At 43.1% G+C, this 20,488-nt stretch overlaps 1 protein-coding gene across 1 annotated transcript in view; it reads left to right on the top strand.

Moving 5' to 3' along the window:
- Window positions 1–503: 503 nt before the first annotated feature.
- LOC121387896 (homeobox protein Mohawk-like) overlaps window positions 504–20,488 on the top strand; it is a 53,934-nt gene continuing 33,949 nt past the window's right edge. The window contains exon 1 of the mRNA XM_041519128.1: window positions 504–1,086. Within this exon, the coding sequence (XP_041375062.1) occupies window positions 866–1,086 (221 nt within the window). The 5' untranslated portion in view covers window positions 504–865. The remainder of the gene's footprint in view (window positions 1,087–20,488) is intronic.

Below are 20,488 nucleotides of genomic sequence, written 5' to 3' on the forward strand. Positions count from 1 at the left end.
GAGAGAGAGAGACAGAGAGAGAGAGAGAGAAGACAGAGATAGAGAGAGAGACGGAGAGAGAGAGAGAGAGAGAGAGAGAGAGAGAGAGAGAAAGAGAGAGAGAGAGAGAGAGAGAGAAAGAAAGAGAGGAGAGAGAGAAGGAGAGAGAGCGCGAGCGTGAGAGACTCACACAGAGATAGAGAGACACATACATAGAGACACACACACACACACACATACACACAGAGAGAGAGAGAGAGAGAGGAGAGAGAGAGAGAGAGAGAGAGAGAGAGAGAGAGAGAAAGAGGGGGGGAAAAAACCCACAAAAAAACCCACAGCTGCAAGTATTATTTATATCCTTCGTAAACGAAAAGGTGTATATGCCAGCCTATCAATCATAACGTGACCGACAAAAGCAAACCACTGATTGGAGGGAGCCACACAAGCCCCTCGTCGCCGATTGGTCGGTCAATGTGACCCAAGAGGTCACCGGTGTTACTATGTGGCTGTTCTGCGTTTAGAATCGCCGGGATACGCCGCTAGTGCGCGCATTCGGTCTAGTTTCCGAAGGCCACGGTTGTAAGTTTCACAGTCGATCAGCTGATTCGAGAGATATTTACAACAGGAGCCGGTTTGGGAAGCGTTTCAAGCAATAGCGATCGGCGCTCTCTCTCTCTTTCTCTCTGTATATATATAAAAGAAAAAAGTCGCTTTGTGTGTGTATTCGACTGCAAATCTTTGCCAGACACTGTTGTGGCATCGTGGATTAAGCTTACCGGCTTATTAATAATATATTTAGTATTGTTCTTCTTCTTATTCATGTTTGGGATGAATAAATATTCTTCGGGCGCTGGAAAAAGTTTACTCTAGGATTCGAACTCGATGAATGGCGACGAAAAAAACAGAGGAAGTGGCTGAGTTGAATCAGCCCCCGAGGATTTCCCATGACCCCCGGCGAAATCCTGGGAGTCGGATGGATACCCAGAGAGACGGCGGCGGTCCCGTGGGTGCGGCGGAGGTGGGCGTGGTCCAGGGAGTTGAGGGGCTGATGGACACGGAGGATACGGACCTCCCACGGACACGTAATCTAAGGACAAGATCTAAAAGGTAAGACAGAAAAAAAGAAAACAGAAAAAAAGAAAGAAAGAAAACAGAAGAAAAAACAACATTATGCTACCCCCACCCCCCGAAATTGTTCATTCGACTTGCAGATTTACACAGGCGTCGACAGATACCAGCAACTGGGGGATGGGGTGGAGTGTCAGTTATGTTGATTCGCCTTTCAACGGGGGTGGGGGAGGGGGTTGGATGCGTAATTTTCATTGTAGCTCGTGTTTATCTTCAGTTTGTCATACAGTGCACCCCGCCTCCTTTCTGTTTCCTACGCCCATGTTATAGTGTGTTTACAGAGCACACCACCCACCCGTCCGCCGCGTTCAATGAAAACGACGATGGTGATGATGATGATGTTGATGATTTTATTAATATTATTGTTGTGTTGTCATTATATCTAACTAAATCATGAGACCCTAATAGAAAATGTCATATTGCCGAGTACACCTTTCTGTTTCACCTTTATTATTATCTCTTTCCACTGGCTATTTGACAATTTGTATAACCGATCAAAACAGATTTTATTTCACTCAAGACCGGTAGCACAAGAGGAGCATACACGAAGCAAAAAATAAAATAAGATAAAATGAAATATGTGTGTGTGTGTGTGTGTGTGTGTGTGTGTGTGTATATATATAATAACCAGCATGCGGTAAGCACTAAACTCGGCTAGTAGCAATAAGTGAAATAACGGCAAACCCAACAAAGAGCCAAACGGCAGCGTCCACAACATACCGACATGTTTTTATAGTATATTCCATTGGTTTTACGACTTGTGAAAACTTTTATTTGCTTAAATATGTAGGACTCGTAGGCATGACATACCAGGCCCGAAGGAACGATATCTGGAGGGGCGGACGGGGAGGGGGTGGAGGACAACTGCCCCCCCCCCCCCCCCAGTGCTGGAGCAAAACCTCAAATTTGGGCAAAACGTATACAGATATTCGGGCAAACTATGCTGACCTGAGACTATTGTACCATGTATTTCCATTATTTTAACCTCAGAATGAGTTGTAAATACTAAACATGCGTATAGATTCGTTTACAACCCTATATAGCTGTTTTGTAGTAATGCTAATATGAATAAATGTTGTTATGCAGATTCGGGCATTTTCGTTTAATTTGGGCAAAAGCCATCCTCCCCCCGCTCCCACCCCCACCCTCCTACAAAATGAGTGCCCGTACGCCTATGGTAGCGGAGTGGGACACAGCATCTAGTGGGTGGGGGACAAGCCAGATTTTTATGTTTAGTTATACTAGTATACAGTAGGACAATAACATGCTTTTTCGTCCTCGAGTTGGGGCATAGACACCCCAGCCACTCACCCCCACCTCCCGCGCCTCCCCTTCTGTTCGTACCTGCCTACATAGTTTCACAATGTACATGTGTTTTAGTCTGATATCACGGCTTGTAAACTTCATAGTTTATCTGCTCAGATATGTAGGTCTAGTAGGCATGTATATATTATATTACATGCATAATCAGTGACAAATGGGGTATATTCAGAGAGTGGACAGTGTAATATATACAGTATTCACCAGCCTGGCAGCGGCTGTAAACAAACAGCTGTAAACAAACAGCTATAAACAACAACAACTACTAAATGTTACAAGGTACACGGTGTACCGTGGTTAACCGTGTACCGTGGTTAACAGCCTGTCCACACATCACAGCAAGGCCGTACTTAAAGAGGAAAGTCAGGGTGGGGTTGAGGATGGGGATGGGGGCAGGGGCAGGGGCAGTTGTTTCCAGGAAAACAAAGAAAGTATATGCTTAGTTTAAAAGTGCACGTTTAGTATACCGTACCTGTATATTACAGTCGTGGCTTTTTACTGCCCCATCTCAGCCCCTCCCATTATGTTACACGTTACCCAACAACGACAGCAACAACGGTAACACCAACTACAACATGAACAACTACTACAACAACGTTTAATAACAGCTGCCTGAAAGCTACACTTCCTGGGGTTTTTTTTTTTTTGTAATGTACATACACAACTGTTAATGTAGGCCTAGCCCGAGTACTCTGACTGTACGATAGCTAGACGGACATTTCGACGGTTATAAGAGCGTGATAACCGTACATATGTCCGTCTAGCTCTTTTACAGTCACAGTCAAAGTACTCGGGCTAGTGTGAGGTCTACCGGTACTTTCAGTTTAAGTTACAATACACGTTCTTTCTCTGGCATACACAGAGGGGATCATGCCCTTTTCCAAGCACCCCTCTATTCAATTCTATTAACTTGGTTTTACGTACACATTCAGAACAGTCTGTTGTAGTGCACGTCTGTCTTGCGTTCTGATCGTACCAACTCCTTCGTCCGAGACAGGAACGGTATTTCGGGGTGGAGGGAAAAGGAGGGTGTCGCATACAATTGAGAGTGCAAGGGAGCTCTTTCCCCCCCCCCCCCCTCCACCGTTTATATTTACCTGTCTCCCCACAACACGACTCATACACCCCCCCCACACACACACACACACACACAAACACATACAAACACGCACGTACGCACATACGCACGCATACACAGAGACACGCACACTCATACACACTCATATACACACACACACACACACTTCCATTCAAAGTACCCTGATAACAAAACCTGTCTACGTTAATACACAACGGTAGCAATATCAGCATCAGTAAATATACATCAACTACCACAACACTTGAAATCATGAACTGCTCAGAAGTCGGACATTTCGCTCAGCACTTAACACGGTGTACTTGCGGAGGAAAAAACCAACAACGTGTATAATTATACAAAGAAAAAAAGAAAGAAATGTTTTATTTAACGACGCACTCAACACATTATATTTACGGTTATATGGCGTCAGACATATGGTTAAGGACTACACAGATTTTGAGAGGAAACCTGCTGTCGCCACTACATGGGCTACTCTTCCGATTAGCAGCAACGGATCTTTTATTTGCGCTTCCCACAGGCAGGATAGCACAAACCATGGCCTTTGTTGAACCAGTTATGGATCACTGGTCGGTGCAAATGGTTTACACCTACCCATTGAGCCTTACGGAGCACTCACTCAGGGTTTGGAGTCGGTCTGGATTAAAAATCCCATGCCTCGACTGGGATCCGAACCCAGTACGTACCAGCCTGTAGACCGATGGCCTGCCACGACGCCACCGAGGCCGGTACGTGTATACAATGCACATTACATGGACGTGCGAACACTAATTCTAATTGTTACGACGTTAATACCGTATTAATCGGTCGCCTACAATACCGCAAAGTGCCATCTAGAAACAGGTGGGGGTTTTAAAGGTGCAACATCGTCTTTTCGATTTTCGTGGGCTTCATTAATGACTTCTGTTTCTCCGTTTCTGACTCGGTGTTGTCGTGGTTGAGCCTTCTAGTTCAAGGCTGGTTGGTAAGAGGCTCGCATCCCGCTACCAGCTCTAATTAAGTTTTAAATAATAACGTTTGTCAGATATAATAGCGCAGTCGAAGGTGAAGGTCACTACACCGATTTCTCTTTCTCTAAAGGCGACGACACACAATACGAGTGCTTCGTTCGAGAGCAGCCACGAGAATAGCGGATTGTGACAAGACAGACATTACGGTTCGGTTGCTGTGCTATCGGTTATTCTCGTACGAAGCAATCGTATCGTCTGGCGCCGCCATTAAGTTTAAAATAAATAATTAAAGAACCTTAAACTGCCCCAAGTGACGTTGTTGTTGTTAAGCTATCGGTTTTCAGTCTTATTCGGTACCGGATCCAACCCAGAATAAGTTTGAACGGTTCAATTAAGGTAACATTAGACCTCAACTATAAAACAGGGGTGTAGGCGGGGGGGGGGGGGATGGGGTCGAACGACCTCTCCCTATCCTCCCGCACTTAAGGTAACATTAGAACTCAACTAAATCAGGGGTGTAGGCTGGGGGGGGGGGGGGAGAAGGGTTCGAACGACCTCTCCCCATCCTCTCGCACTTAAGGTAACATTATACCTCAGCTAAAACGGGGAGGGGGTAGGCTGGGGGGGATCGAACGACCTCTCCCCATTCTTCCGCTGAGCCTAAAACATTTCCTTTACAGTGCAATATAAGTCTATTCATATAGATGTCGAGGAAATATATAAACAAAAGGGTTCGCTAAGTTCACAGTCAAACCCCCTACCAGGTTCAGTCCACGCTACGTCCCTGTAAAAGTAACCTTATATCCCATATAAAATTCAAGTATTTTAAATGAATTCTCAATTACACAGAGCCGTATACTTTTACAGGGTGAAAATCGGTGCATGGACGGACTTTATCTCACGGGCTATTTATACATAATACACCGAATCAACTGATTCGTTTTTCATAAAGGGTGGCTTATCAGAAAAGGTGACAGGTAACAGCAGGTGGTCGCTGTGTGTTGTTGTTGTTTGTGGTCGAGACTTTGCGGTTTGCTGTCTGTGCAGGTAAATAACACGCCCGGCATCCCGTAACCGCATGCTGACGTCATACAGGGAAGCAGCTAGCCAAAGTGGTAAAGTGATGGGGCTGGTTAATGCAAGTAAATAGCCGTTAGCGTATATAAAACACCTGTTTTTTTTAAAATAAACGTTTAATCTCTGTCTAAAAACAAATCTTATATACATGTGTTTGGTTTAGTATGGATTTGCAGTTTAGTGTTTTGTTGTTGTTGCTGCTGTTGTTGTTTTCGGGGTGACGTCATTCCTTTGTAACAAAAGAAAATTGCGTAGGCTTATACAGTAGCACTCTGTCCTAAAAACTTCTAGTCCAATACATATCAATATAGCACACACACGCATGCGCTCACGCACATAGAAACTCACGCGCGTGCACGCACATATGGTATGTGCTGTCCTGTCTGTGGGAAAAAGTGTATATAAAAGATCCCATGCTGCTGATGAAACAAATGTAGCAGGTTTCCTCTAAAGAATGTCAAACTTACCAAATGTTTGGCATCCAGTAATTAATCAATGTACTCTAGTGGTGTCGTTAAAAAACAAAACAAACAAACACATACAAAGACGCACACTAACGTATGCATGCTCACAGACACGTACGCGCGCACACACACACATAATCACACATTTAAACGTACACGTACACACACACACACACACACGTAAACACAGAAGAAAAAAAAATACACACACGTAAACACAGAAATACGCGTACACACAAATAAACACGCACACACACACACACGTATACCTGCTCACAGACGCACATTATTTACACGCGGGGGGGGGGGGGGTCGGGGGGGGTCTCGGGGGGGGGGGGAGGGGGCACTGCTTGGTTTCATCCTGAGATCGACGCATGCTGATACAGATTTTAAAAAACCCCACCAAACAAACAACGTCATAAAACACAAATTTAATGACGATCTAGTGTATAAGATTTCAGAGAACACACACATTTTGTATGTAAGACAAAATAATGTGCATGTATGGAGTTACACGGTTTTTGAACGCAGTAAATAATGTATATACTGGCGGAGAGTATGTATTTTATTTATATCAGAATAAATGCTAATGACAGTAACATTCACGTGTCTGGGGGAAAGTGCGTACTTAGCTTGCTAGTAATGGAAAGATGTAGCTGGTTTTCTCTCTAAAAGTTAAAAGTTAAAGGGTTTCGGGGGTGGGGGTGGTTTAGCGACACCACTAGAGCACAGTAATTTGTCAATCAACAGCTATTGGATGTCAAACATTTGGTAATTTTGACAGTCTTAGAGATAAAACAAGTTACTTTTTTTTCGCCGACGGGGATCGATCTTGGATCGATCGCATATCAGGCGAGCGCTGTACTACTGGGCTACGTTCCGCCCCACGTGTGTTAACGATGTTGAACAAAACTGTTAACTTTGTATTGTTGAAAAAAGTAATGTGCTCTTGCGGTGTCGTTAAAAACAAAGGTTGGGGTTTTTGGGGGGGGGGTTGTTTTTTTGTTTTTTGTTTGGGTTTTTTTTTTTTGGGGGGGGGGGGGTTTGGCCGGGGGGGCAGTATTGTTGAAACAACAGTAACATTGTCAACAATATTAATAATTATTAAAAAGTAAATAATAATAATAAAGAGTCGATCCGCGGGGACCCTTGAAAGCGCGGGGCCCGTAGCATTTGTTACATCTTCAACCTTGTCACCTCCCCCCTCCCCCCTCCCCCCCCTCCCCCCCCCACACACACACACACACTGGTTACTGCCCTGCCAATGTTATAACAGTTTTGTCTATTTGTCACACACAGTGATTTCAGAATCTCAACGACAGACTACACACACACAAAAATAAAACAATAAAAAAAAGCAATCGAAACTCACTTTAGATGCTGATGTCATGCGCCGTGTCATTGACCAATCAAAGACTTGCTGATCTCATCCCACACTTTAGCATGACGCCAGCTGCAGCGCAGAATTGAAAATAGCTATGTGAGGAGAACAACGGAACGCGTTTTAAAAGAGACACCGGAATAATAACGTGCATGCACTTGGGTCTGTTAATTAAAGTAAAGGGTCTCCGGTTGTTTTTACAGATGAGAATTTAAAAAAAATCCCTTGTTATCCATTTTTTTTCAGAGCCAGTACAGTATTTGCAGTGCTCTACAATGCGTGGTTAATGCATTGGTAAACGTGCAGTGATATTCAAGTTTTAGTGTTGCCCGATCAACAGTCAGGTAGTGGCATAAAAGATAACAAAGAAAAAACCAAAACTCTTCAAAATTTAAAAAAAAAAAAAAAAAAAAAAAAAAAAAAAATTAACACTCCTCCCCCCTTCCCCCTTCGCTGTTTGGTAGTAAAGCCAAATTATATCAATAAACATTGTTATCGAGATTCGGTCATTTTCGTTTTAATTATGGCAAACTCGCACCCCACCACACCCCACCCCTCAAAAAATTGCCACACCCTGGCGCTATAGAGTTGGTTGGCAGCGCTGCCATCTAACCGTGTTAGTAAAAGAGAAGTACGTGTTTTCAGGAAGGTATCGTCTGGAATTCCAGTCACCTAAATTCTCTGCTGATGTCACTCGTTTACGATTCCGACGCACTGCTGTCTGGTAGCGAGAACAACTGCTATTCAGAACAATGGTACACGAAACACGCTCATAGGCTTCTGGTAGAACAAGAAGAAGCTTGTTTTGTTTAAAGACACCACTAGAGCACATTGATTTAGTAATCATCGACTATTGGATGTCAAACATTTGGTAATTTTCACATATAGTGTTAGGGGAAGGAAGGAAATGCTTTATTTAACGACCCACTCAACACATTTTATTTACGGTTATATGTTGTTGGACATAGTTAAAGACATATAGTGTTAGAGAGGAAACCCGCTACATTTTTTCATTAGTAGCAAGGGATCTTTTATATGCACCATCTCACAGACAGAATAGCACATACCACGGTTTTTGATATACCAGTCGCGGTGCACTGGATAGAGGGAGAAATAGCCCAGTGGGCTTACCGACGGGGATCGATCCTAGACAGAACCGCGCATCAAGTGAGCGCTTTACAACTGGGCTACTTTCCGCCCTTCCGATAGAACAAGGGGCTGTTTCAGAAATGGATCTAAGTAGGGGTAAATGGGTAAAGGGGAGGGGGACCACCTGTGAAATAAATGAAAGCATTCGGCGTTGCCTAAATTCGACCAAGGGCGGGATCATTTAGCTCAATCGGTTGAGTGCTCGCTTGAAGTGCTTGCGTTGCAGGATCGAACCATCTCTGTGGATCCATTCAACTAATTGGGAGTTTTCTCGTCGTTCCAACCAGTGCACCACAACTGGACAAAGGCTGTGGTATGTGTTGTCCTGTCTGTGGGAAAGTGCATATAAACGACCCCTTGCTGCAGTAGAAAAACAATGTAGACGGTTTCTTCTGACGACTACGTGTCAGAAATACCAAATGTTTGACATCCAATTGTCGATGATTAATTAATCGATGTGCTCTAGTGGTGTCGTTAAACAAAACAAACTTTAAATACGACCAAGTCACAAGTCATGCCAGAGGTAGGGGCCGGGTGTGGGTTGGGTTTACATGCCACAGGTAAGGGCCGGGTGTGGGTTGGGGTTACATGCCACAGGTAGGTGGCCGGGTGTGGGTTGGGGTTACATGCCACAGGTAGCGGCCGGGTGTGGGTTGGGGTTACATGCCAGAGGTAGGGGCCGGGTGTGGGTTGGGGTTACATGCCACAGGTAGGGGCTGGGTGTGGGTTGGGGTTACATTTCCGAACCTTGAGAGGATGTGGGCATGTTAAAACCGTTTCAAGTTGTTTGCAGTATATTAGATTGTTTTGTTTGACGACATAACTAGAGCACATTGATTTATTAATCATCGGCTATTGGATGTCAAACATATGGCAATTTTTTGACATATCGTCTTAGAAAGGAAACCCGCTAAACGTGTTCATTAGTAACAAGGGATCTTTTATATGCACCATCCCACAGACAGGATAGCACATACTACGGCCTTTGGTATACCAGTCGTGGTGCACTGGCTAGAGCGAGAAACCGTTTCAAGTTGTTTGCATTATATAAAATAAAATTTTAAAAATATAATAATATAGCACAAAACGTGGGATGGTGCATATAAAAGATCCCTTGCTACTAATAAGCTACTAGTAACGGGTTTCCTCTCCAGGACTATATGTCAAAATTACAAAATGTTTGACATCCAATAGCAGATGATTAATAAATCAATGTGCTCTAGTGGTGTCGGTAAACAAAATAAACTGTAACACCATACGAATGTCTTCCTTTAACAAAAACATACTGCGTCAGTCGCCGACCAGCTGCAGATTTTATGGAAACCCGACTTTCATTAGTGAAAATCATGGCCTAGATATCCTGCGTGTTGTCTGTAAAGTGGATTTCCGATATTAACGCAACGACTGTAGCATGTAGCGATACACATAAGTAATGATTAAATTGTGTCTAATAAGGCATTGGTCTTCGCGTAATAGAATTCGTATTGATTGTTTGAATCTTGTTTTCACGCCATGTTGGGCAGGGACACTGTTGATTACGTACACTACAGAAAGTAATGTAAATTGATTTCATGATCAAAATCGTCATATCAGTTTTGTTATTATTATTATCACCGTCATCATGATCATTATCAGTGGCGTAAGAAGATGCCAAAAAGGTGTGTGTGTGGGGGACACACTTTTACACTATTATAAAGCAAATATAAAGCAAAATATCTGACAAGGGGGGCCGCATGCCCCCCTTTTCTCCCCCCCCCCCCCCCCGCTTCATACGCCAGTGATTATTTTTTATTATGACAGACTTCATCATCATCATCATTACTGTCGCCATCGTCGTTTTCATCATCATTACTTTTACTATTACAATCATCGTCACATTCAACATCATCATTGTTATCATCAATTCATCATCACCATCAGTAATTTTATTGTAGTAGTACCATTATCTTTATTATTACTACAATTTTAAATGGTAGTACGTAACCTAAAATAAGAACGGTGGGGGGTGAGGAGGGTGTTGCAATAAAAAAAACCCAGTAATACGAACACTTCAAAACGTTTTAAATTTGTCTATTTTTTTTTTTTTTTTTCCAGCCTATAACCAACTTTTACTAACGCATACTAACGATATAATAACATTATATTTATGGCGATTATTACACCCAGGAATACCCCTCCCCTTTTCAACCCCCATTTAAATTTACATTACACGTTCTGTCTTTGACATTATGCAGTCTGACAAAAAAAAGCATGAAAAAAAAAAAAAAAAAAAAAAAAAAAAGCATTTTAAATAAATTATGTATGTTCATGTTTACGCTAAGTGATCTTTGATAAATATGATCGTTTATTTCATACGGTGCTTTAAATAAATAACACCATCTGCACTAGACGTCTGTAGGCGCATTTTGGTGGCGCGTACTGTAGTTCAATTGTCCGCGAGCGCCGCAAAAGGTCACAGCAACCGAAAAAAAAGGTCATTTACCCTGGATGTGACGTCACCAAGAGGCCCTTATCACAAAACGGTGTTTGCTTTGTACTTGATACCGGAATGAGAAAACAACAGTTACAGAAGCACGTACAATACACAAGTCAAGAAATATTAACCGTTTCTGGTGTCAATCCCTCTGCAATATTCCCACGCACTGGGTTTCACTTTGTAGCTTTTACTGTTTCGTTTTTTCTTCCACCTCTCGTCTGATTTATATATTCTCTTTGTCTCTGCCTCTCTCTCTCTCTCTCTCTCTCTCTCTCTCTCTCTCTCTCTCTCTCTCTCTCTCTCTCTCTCTTGCTACTAATAAAAAGAAATGTAGCTGGTTTCCTCTATAAGACTATATGTCAAAATTGCCAAATGTTTGACAACCAATTATAGCCGATGATTAATAAATCAAAGAACTCTAGTGGTGTCGTTAAACAAACCTTTAACTTTAACTCTTTGGACATAATCATTTCTGGTTGTTAGCAATCGGATTATGATCGACTAAGGAGCAGCCATTAAGACCAAATGTTTGACATCCAATACTATAATAGCCGACACTATTAAATCAATGTGCTCTAGCGGTATCGTTAATATTATAACCTATAACACTGATTCCAGCACTTGGGCACGAACCCAGAACCAACTAGCCTTAAAACCAATGGTTTTAACCACACCACCAACGAAGGCAAGAAGTACGAGAATCTACGAATTTGCCCGAACTTCATTTCTTCTTCTTCGTGCAATTAACCGCGATTAACAAATCGATTCATTGTGAGGGTATGTCTGTAAAGAGTCTGAAGACGACTCTTTGAGTTAATTTCTATGTCTAGCAGCAAATATTTCGCAGGGCCAAACGAGAACTTCCTCGTTGTAAGATTACCCGTTCTAATTAAAACGTCACGATTGAGCTAATTGCGGTCAGAGCGGCTCCAGGCTTCGGCCATTAGTTTTACTCACTCGTGTTTCTCCGGCCACCTTCGCGCGCGGCGATGCCTCGGGTCACGGACGTTGCCGAAGCACGTGTCCACCTGCCCGTGTCGCTATCGTCATCATCGACAGCCTCAACCGAAGAGCTGTTTTTCGCCCGAGGTGCTGTTGACGTTGGGGTCGATCCAGACTGGTGGACTCTTTTTCTATTTGCGGCTCTGTTTATCTGTTCAAGTGATGGATATGACTACAAAGTATTTCGCTTTGTGGCTTTGTCGGTAGAGCGCTCGTTTTAGAGGCTTGGGTCAGAGGATCGAACCCACTGGGTGGACTCATTCTCTGATTTTTTTTTTTTCTTGTTCCATTCATTGCAACAACTAGTATATTAAAGACTGGTATGTGCATAATATAAAAGATCCCTTGCTGCTAATAGAGCAATGTAGCAACTTTCCTCTGATGACTATGTGTCAGAATTACCTAATGTTAGAGATCCAATAACCAGTGATTAATTAATCAATGTGCTATAGTGGTGTCGTTTTTTTTCGCGCCAAATTTCGAGCACCATTTATTTGATATATAACGGGTTACGCAAAAAGGAAATGGGCTACATGGATTTATTTCTGCGTAATCGATAAATGGGTCGCGCAGATTTTCAATTCTCGGAGGCCTGCTTTCCTGTTGAGGTATCTGGACAGGACCGGACTGGAAATGTTGACACTCCAAGTGCACTGCCATTGCGCTATTTCTCGCTCCAGTCAGTGCACCACGACTGGTGCTGTGGTGTATGCTATCCTGTCAATGGGATGGTGCATATAAAAGATCCCTTGCTGCTAATCGAAAAGAGTAGCCCATGAAGTGGCGACAGCGGGTTTCCTCTCTCGATATCCGTGTGGTCCTTAACCATATGTCTGACGCCATATAACTGTAAATAAAACATTTCCTTCCTTCCTTCCAAGTGCACTGAGTTTGACATTTGGTTTTGTGAATCTGTGTATCGGGTTTTAATCTTAACAGTGTCGCCAACATGCTAGTTAAATGTCGCCATTGACGTACAATTTTTTTTGCTTTATTTTGTTTCTGTCTGTCTGACTTTCATTTCTTACTTTGTTTTAGGTGCGCAACTGCCTCTTACTCCCTTCCCCCGCCCCTTCCCACCTAGGTATGGCCTGTCGTTCAGTTTTTAAACCTTGACCGCCTCCACAACCAATCACCCACTTTCTTTTCTGTAATAAACTAGATTTATAATATGATATCTCCTATAATAACATCTCTGTACAAATCTCCCAATTTTCATTCGTTTGTATGATGGAACAAGGCTGTTACCGGTTTAGTCGTTGAACCATGAAGTTGTTTTGATAGCAGTGTAGGTGGAATTCTCGATAGACGGAAAAAGAAGATGTATTTAAGATAAGAATATTCGGGCAAATATGTTTAATATTTTGGTAAGAAAAAAATTCGGTCAAATCTGACATTGAGGCTTCATCCATTTATGGGTAGTTCTCATTGTAGCCGGTGCAAGCACCACAACTGAGTTTGACTATAGCCGATGATTAATAAATCAGTGTGTTCTAGTGGTGTTGTTAAACAAAACAAATAGAACCACAGCTGAGTAGCTTGGACAAGAGTAACCTATAATATTGGGGCTGGGATTTTCCTCTTCTTGTGAATGGCTGGACGTAGCTCAGTGGTAGAGTGCTCGCCTGATGCGCGGTCAGTCTAGGATCGATCCCTGTCGGTGGGCCTATTCGGGTTATTTCTCATTCCAGTCAGTGCACCGCGACTGGTATATCAAAGGCCGTGGTATATGCTATCATGTCTGTGGGATGGTGCACATAAACGTGCCCTTGCTACTATTAAATATGGCGGGTTTCTTTTCTAATTCTACCAAATGTTTGACATCCAGTAGCCGATGATTAATAGGTATAGTTGTGTCGTTAAACAAAATAAACTTTAACATATTATTTTGAATAAGGATCATACCCAACGGGTTTGTTTTTGTTTTGTTTTTATCTTTGTTTTTTTTTATCTTTTTTTTTTTGTTTTTTTTGGGGGGGGGGTTTCTTCTATTATATATATATATATATATATATATATATAATACCATTTCACTAAGTGAAAGATGAACGCGTGTAAATCACGTGTTTTGTTTTTATTTCAACATATATATATATATATATATATATATATAATACCATTTCACTAAGTGAAAGATGAACGCGTGTAAATCACGTGTTTTGTTTTTATTTCAACACTTCCGGCACCTGCCAGCTTATCAGATTAGTTACGTTAGGTCCCACTGGTTCGCCACCAGCAGCGCCTCCTGGTACTAAACCTATCTATTCAGAGTTATCTCCACTTAAATAGGTAAGCGAATCCTTGCTTCTGGTTGCCCTAAACCAGATATGACACCATAGCCGACAGTATTACCACGTGCCTAGAACGCTACGTGCAATATACTTATCAAGTTTTTCAACCAACCTATAAACCATAAAAAGGAACACTTCAACACCTCTGCCCAAGTATTGACTGCCAAAAGTGGTTCCTTTTATGACGTATTTATGAAATGTTACAGACACCCCCAAGCCGTAGTTTCACACAAAATTATAGTCCTTACGTTTACATTGACATATATCCCTGTACATATTTCAAGCACAATGATATTCAATTATTATTCAGTTTATTGCAGAATACCAGACAATCTGGTGTCGGCAAACAGAGATACGAATTGTATAACATCAGTAACACTAATAAAAACAACACATAATGATGATAATAATAATAATATGATTTACTTCAAAGGCCGTAGTATGTGCTATCCTGTCTTTGGGATGGTGCATATAAAAGATCCCTTGTTGTTAACGGAATAACTTTCCTGTCTTGGACAGAGAGGCCGGCCAAAGCCGGCACCTGTGCCCACGACAGGCGTGCGCTACAACAGCTTGCTCTGAACGTGCACGTAAAACCCTTTGACCTTGACCTTAACGGAATAATGTAGTGGGTTTCTTCTCTAAAAGACTATATGTCAAAATTACCAAACGTTTGACATCCAACAACCCATGCTTAATAAATAAATTTGCTCTAGATGTGTCGTTAAACATAACAAACTTTAACTTTTACTTGCGTGGGGCGAGACGTACCTCCAGTGGTAGAATGTTCGCCTGGTGCGCGGTCGGCCTGGGATCGATTCCGTTCGGTGGGCTCATTGTGTTATTTCAATTTCCAGCAAGATCTCCATAACTGGTGTAGCAAAGGCCGTGGTATGTGCTATCCTGTCTGTGGGATGATGCATATAAAAGATCCCTTGCTAATGTAGGACTACATTTCAACATTACCAAATGTTAGACATCCAACAGCCGATCAGTAATAAATCAATGTGCTCTATTGGTGTCGTTAAACAAAGAAAACGTTTAACTTTTTTTTTACATTGACATATGCCCCGTACATATTTCAAGCACAAGGGAACTTGCCGTGCAGTGTTAGTGGATACAAAGGAATTAAATGCATTTATTAACTATGTAAAACAAACTATTTTTGACAACAACTCCACTGTCAAATTTATCACCTGTGACACGACCGACAATATTAACTGCTCTATTAACTGTGGGTAAAAGCGGAAGGGGTCATGGTAAGGCGTGACGTGTCGGGTCAGGTCGGTTCGCGTCGGGTCGAGTTGGGTCAGGTGATTGTCGTGTTTATTTTTATCATACGTAACCGACAACGCAAATATAAGCTTCTGTCATATACAGAGATTTTATTAAATACGGCTGACGGCTATATAGCCGACCCGTGTGTGACGTCAAGCTGATTGTTGCAGCCATGGAAAGCGGTTGTGATTGATTTTTTTTCTTTCTTTCTTTCTTTCTCTTTTAGAACAGCCTCAAGGTTTATACTTTTGATTGTGGCAGTAGGAGATAATTATTGCCCGAGATTTCTACTTTTTCTCCTTTATTTTTGTGCTTATATCCAATTAAGGTTCAAGCACGCATACACCTCAGCTATCTGTCCAGGACAGTGGGTTAGTTGTTAGTGGTTAGTTGTTAGTGGTTAGTGAGAAAGAAGAGCGTGTGGGTGCGCCCCCCCCCCCATTTAATTCTGGATACGCCACTGGCTGTAGACATCTTGGTCCAACGTGGATGATTGATATAATGAAGTCGGGTCGCGGTGGGATCACGAGCAGCCTGTCTCGGTGTGTTACGATAAATTACCAGCCCTGTTTCGCTTTGACGCCCTTAATGTAAATCGCCAGGCCCTCCCCCCTGTGCCAGTCACATGATCAGTGGTGGTGGTGGTGGTAGCCACTGTGCATATAGGTCACGGCTGCGATCATTACTTAGTATTTTGTTTCAGGGTTGGGGTGTGTTTTATTTATTTATTTATTTACTCTCTCTCTCTCTCTCTCTCTCTCTCTCTCTCTCTCTCTCTCTCTCTCTCTCTCTCTCTCTCTCTCCCCGTTTGTCTCCATTTGTTCTCTCCATCTCTCCCCTCCCTCTATCTCCCACTCTCTCTTCCCTCTCTCTCTCTCTCTCTCTCTCTCTCTCTCTCTCTCTCTCTCTCTCTCTCTCTCTCTCTCTAAAAAAATACATTCTTAGAGCGGGGATTTCAACCCCATACTCCCCCCCCCCCCCCCCACATACACACAGACACCACCTGTGTCATCTCATAACAAGACTCATAGACAGTGTGGGTGCTCTCCCCCCTTCCCTCCCTCGTAAAAAAATCCTGGCTACGCAAACAACTCAATGTGTTGGCACCATCCAAGGTTGTCCGTTCAATATGTGCCATTGGCAACACCTTAGTGGTCAGCCATTTCCTTTCAGCCGAAGGCTAAACACGAGTGGACGAAAAACACCGGGGTAAACACGACCTGGCACGTTGTTAGCCCCTATCCTTCCCTGACCTTTCCGTCTCCTGTTGGTCAATACTTAAACACAGGTTAAATCATTATTGTCGCATTCTTCATCTGCATTTTAAATATCAGGCGCCGAACCATTACCGTAATGCTAGTACCAGGCTACCAACTGCCAGCAGAAAGTTGACCAACTCGACGGTTGCGTTGTAATTTACACCCCCCCCCCCCCCCCCCCCGACTTAGACGGGCGAGTTCAGACTAACTACTGGGAGTCGCGTTCATTTGTAATGCGCGCCCAGACTAGCAACAAATGTCGGCCCCCGATTTATTTTTTGAATCGGATACGACGGCCGTTGTAGAACTCATAAGAGCGCTCAAACTAGCAACTGGACAGTCGTAGAAGTCGTGAGAGCAGACAGTTGGCTACCTTTCTGTTGGCAGTTGGTAGTTTGAGCCTAGCATAGCATACAATGGCCGATATATGTATTAAAGCGAGGTTAGCAGGGAACTTGACCTACCAAATGGCCTAACAAAATATTGGCGGGAATACATCTATAATATAATATGCAAGGCCTTTCTAACGGTTTCCAATTGTTCTGACCGCTTCTACACTTTGATTTGTACTGTCGACTACCCGATGATGTATTTCGCAATGATCGTTTTACGTCCAGGTCCAATCAACTACCGTACTCACACCGTGCTAAACATTGCGTACCAAGATGCATTTCATAAATACAACAATAATGGAGATCGCCACCATTGTTACTTAACACAGAATGTGGCCTTGGCTAAGAAGGGCTGGCTATATATACGGCGGCCTTTTTTTTTTTTTTTTTTTTTTTGGGGGGGGGGGGGGGTTAAAGCCCAGTGTCAAGCCATCATACCTCATCTAAACATTCCTGTAAATAGCACTGGTTATATTTACTGTACAACGATTGGTATATTAAAGATGTGCATATAAATTAAACCTGATGTTGAATTTGACATACCGTACGTTAGGCATCAAGTAGTCGAGGTTTAAAATGTACTAGGGTGTGTTGTTAAATAATCTTGCCTTTGCTCGCACGTCAAACATACGCACCTGGGTCGTATCCATATATGGAGACGGAGGACAGGGGTGTGTGGCTGCAGGCGCGTGTCAATGAAAATTATAAGGGGGCTTTGGAATGTGGCGAACGAAATTTTTAGGGACAGTTGGGTCACGCGCCTCCGGAAAAAGTCATTGAAAACAAAAATCTCTTAGTGCAAGTGGGGTGGCTACCCCCCCCCCCCCCCACACACACACACACCTCAAGCACGCGCGCCTGGGCTGCCCACCCCTCACCCTGAAAATACAAAAGAAAAAGTGTCCTTTTAAGTTTGTCATGGTCGAGAAGACACATTATTATAGTGCCCTGATTCTGTCTCCCCCCCCCCCCCCCCCCCCCGCTTCACTGCCCCCATAATTAGTTTAGTCTAGGTACGACCTGCGCTCAGAAACCACCGTGATAAATGTAGAAGTCGTACACTTCTGCGCGCTGACGTTTGACTGTAAGTAATCGACAACACGTTCGGTAATACTGATTGCTTTTTTGGCGCGAAAACTCGCCAGAAACGTCTGCCGAAAGCTCGCGCCATTAGCAGCCATCATTATCGGTACCTCGCTCACGCGGGCGATTATTTTCCGTGTTTAACAAGGCGTCATTTGTGAGGTAATGAATTACCGTCCCTGGTTTCTCGAGTGCAGCAAGGACTGTACACATCTGTCACTTTCCCCAGTGGACTTAACCAACATACGGGGTTGGTGTTAGTATGTTACAATTAATAACTACACTGGGCGTTAGAGAGGTATTAAAGGCGTAGTGTATCTAAAAAAATATATATATTTTTAGTCAAGGTTTTAAAAAAATTATTATTTACTGTTAAAGAGACTGTTCTGAGTTTGCAGCCGTTGTAAGATGTTCCCGACTAACAAGTGTTTCTTTGGGGGTTTTGGTGACTTAACAATTATATATTAAATACATTTTCATTTTCTTTAGAATACTAGTGTCTGTGTGTTGTGTATAGCCAATGTGTTTGCGGTAGTGTTTTGCTTAACTTTTAGTTCTGTAAAATCTGATGATGTCGTGGCCGGGTAGCCAGTAGGAACGCTATCTGGAGTGTGTATGTGGGGGGGTGGGGGTGGGGGTGGGGGGGGGAGCACAATCTCTGGTGAGTCGGTCACAGCCTTAAGTGGCGGGGAGCGAGGGAGGGAAAACCCATCTTTTTATCTTTATTTATAAAGGGTAGGACCAAAAAAAAAACACGTACCTTTTCGTCATCAAGTGGGGCGGAGGAGGGGGTGGGAGGGTGTCTGTGCCACCACGGCCGTCTCCTGTTCCTACGGGTCTATTAGTAGCTCAACATGTATTTTATTCGAAACAAAAACTTACGTACTTCTGAAATTAGGTTTGCTGACTGTGACTTTTATGTTTCACTGTACCGAATACCGTTATCCGGCTAGGTCAAAGGTTACTGACTTTAATCCGCGGCTAACAGGCTTTAACTGTCACGCGTGTGGCAGACTTTGTGACACTTTGACTGTAGTTGTCGTTCTTAAGCTGGAGTTGTGGCTTTAACGGCGCCTATTAAAGCTGCAATCTTGTTTTGTTCTCGTATAGCTTTCGTGTTCTGTTTGTCAAACATTGGGACGTAGCTCAGTGGTAAAGCGCTCGCTTGATGCGGTCGATCTAGGATCGATTGGACCCAGCTGTGCTATTTCTCGTTCCAGCCAGTGCACCACGACTGATATATCAAACACTTTGGTATGTGCTGTTCTGTCTGTGGGATGGTGCATATAAAATATTCTTTGCTATTAATGGAAAAATGTATTGAGTTTCCTCTCTAAAATGACATGTCAAAATTACCAATTATTTAACATACAATAGCCGCGTAGCACAGTGGTAAAGCGCTCGCTGGATGCGCGGTGTTTGGGATCGATCCCCGTCAGTGGGCCCATTAGGCTATTTATCGCTCCAGCCAGTGCACCACGACTGGTACATCAAAGGCCGTGGTATGTGCTATCCCATGTGGTACGAGATGGTGCATATAAAAGATCCCATGCTGCTAATCGAAATGAGTAGCCCATGAAGTGTGGTACTTAACCATATGTCCGACGCCATATAACCGTAAATAAAATGTGTTGAGTTGTCATTAAATAAAACATTTCCATGCTTCTTCCAATAGCCGATGATTAATTAATCAATGTGCTCTAGTGGTGTCATTAATCAAAACAAACTTGAACTTTGTCAGACACCGCATTTGTCAGCCACCTCAGTTGTTGGACAGTTGAGTAGGAACTGTTTATGAACACGCACGCTACTTACCTGTTGTGATAATGGACTAGTCCATATTCTAGTGGACTTCGACCTTGGGTTTCTCGGGTATTGAAATTTCACATTAATCAGTCTTAATAGACATAATCGCCGGTAGAGCTAAGATCAAAGAAATGATGACCTCTCGGGGATATCCGATTCAGCAGATTAGGTGCAAATAGAAACCGGCCTCAGTGGCCTCGGTGGCGCAGTGGTTAAGCCATCGGACTACAGGCTGGTGGGTACAGGGTTCGCAGCCCGGTACCGGCTCCAACCCAGAGCGAGTTCTTAAATGCCCAATGCGTAGGTGTAAGGCCACTACACCCTCTTCTCTCTCTCACTATCCACTAACCGACTAAC

This window comes from Gigantopelta aegis, chromosome 13 (assembly GCF_016097555.1).
Source record: "Gigantopelta aegis isolate Gae_Host chromosome 13, Gae_host_genome, whole genome shotgun sequence".
NCBI classification, from domain to species: domain Eukaryota; kingdom Metazoa; phylum Mollusca; class Gastropoda; order Neomphalida; family Peltospiridae; genus Gigantopelta; species Gigantopelta aegis.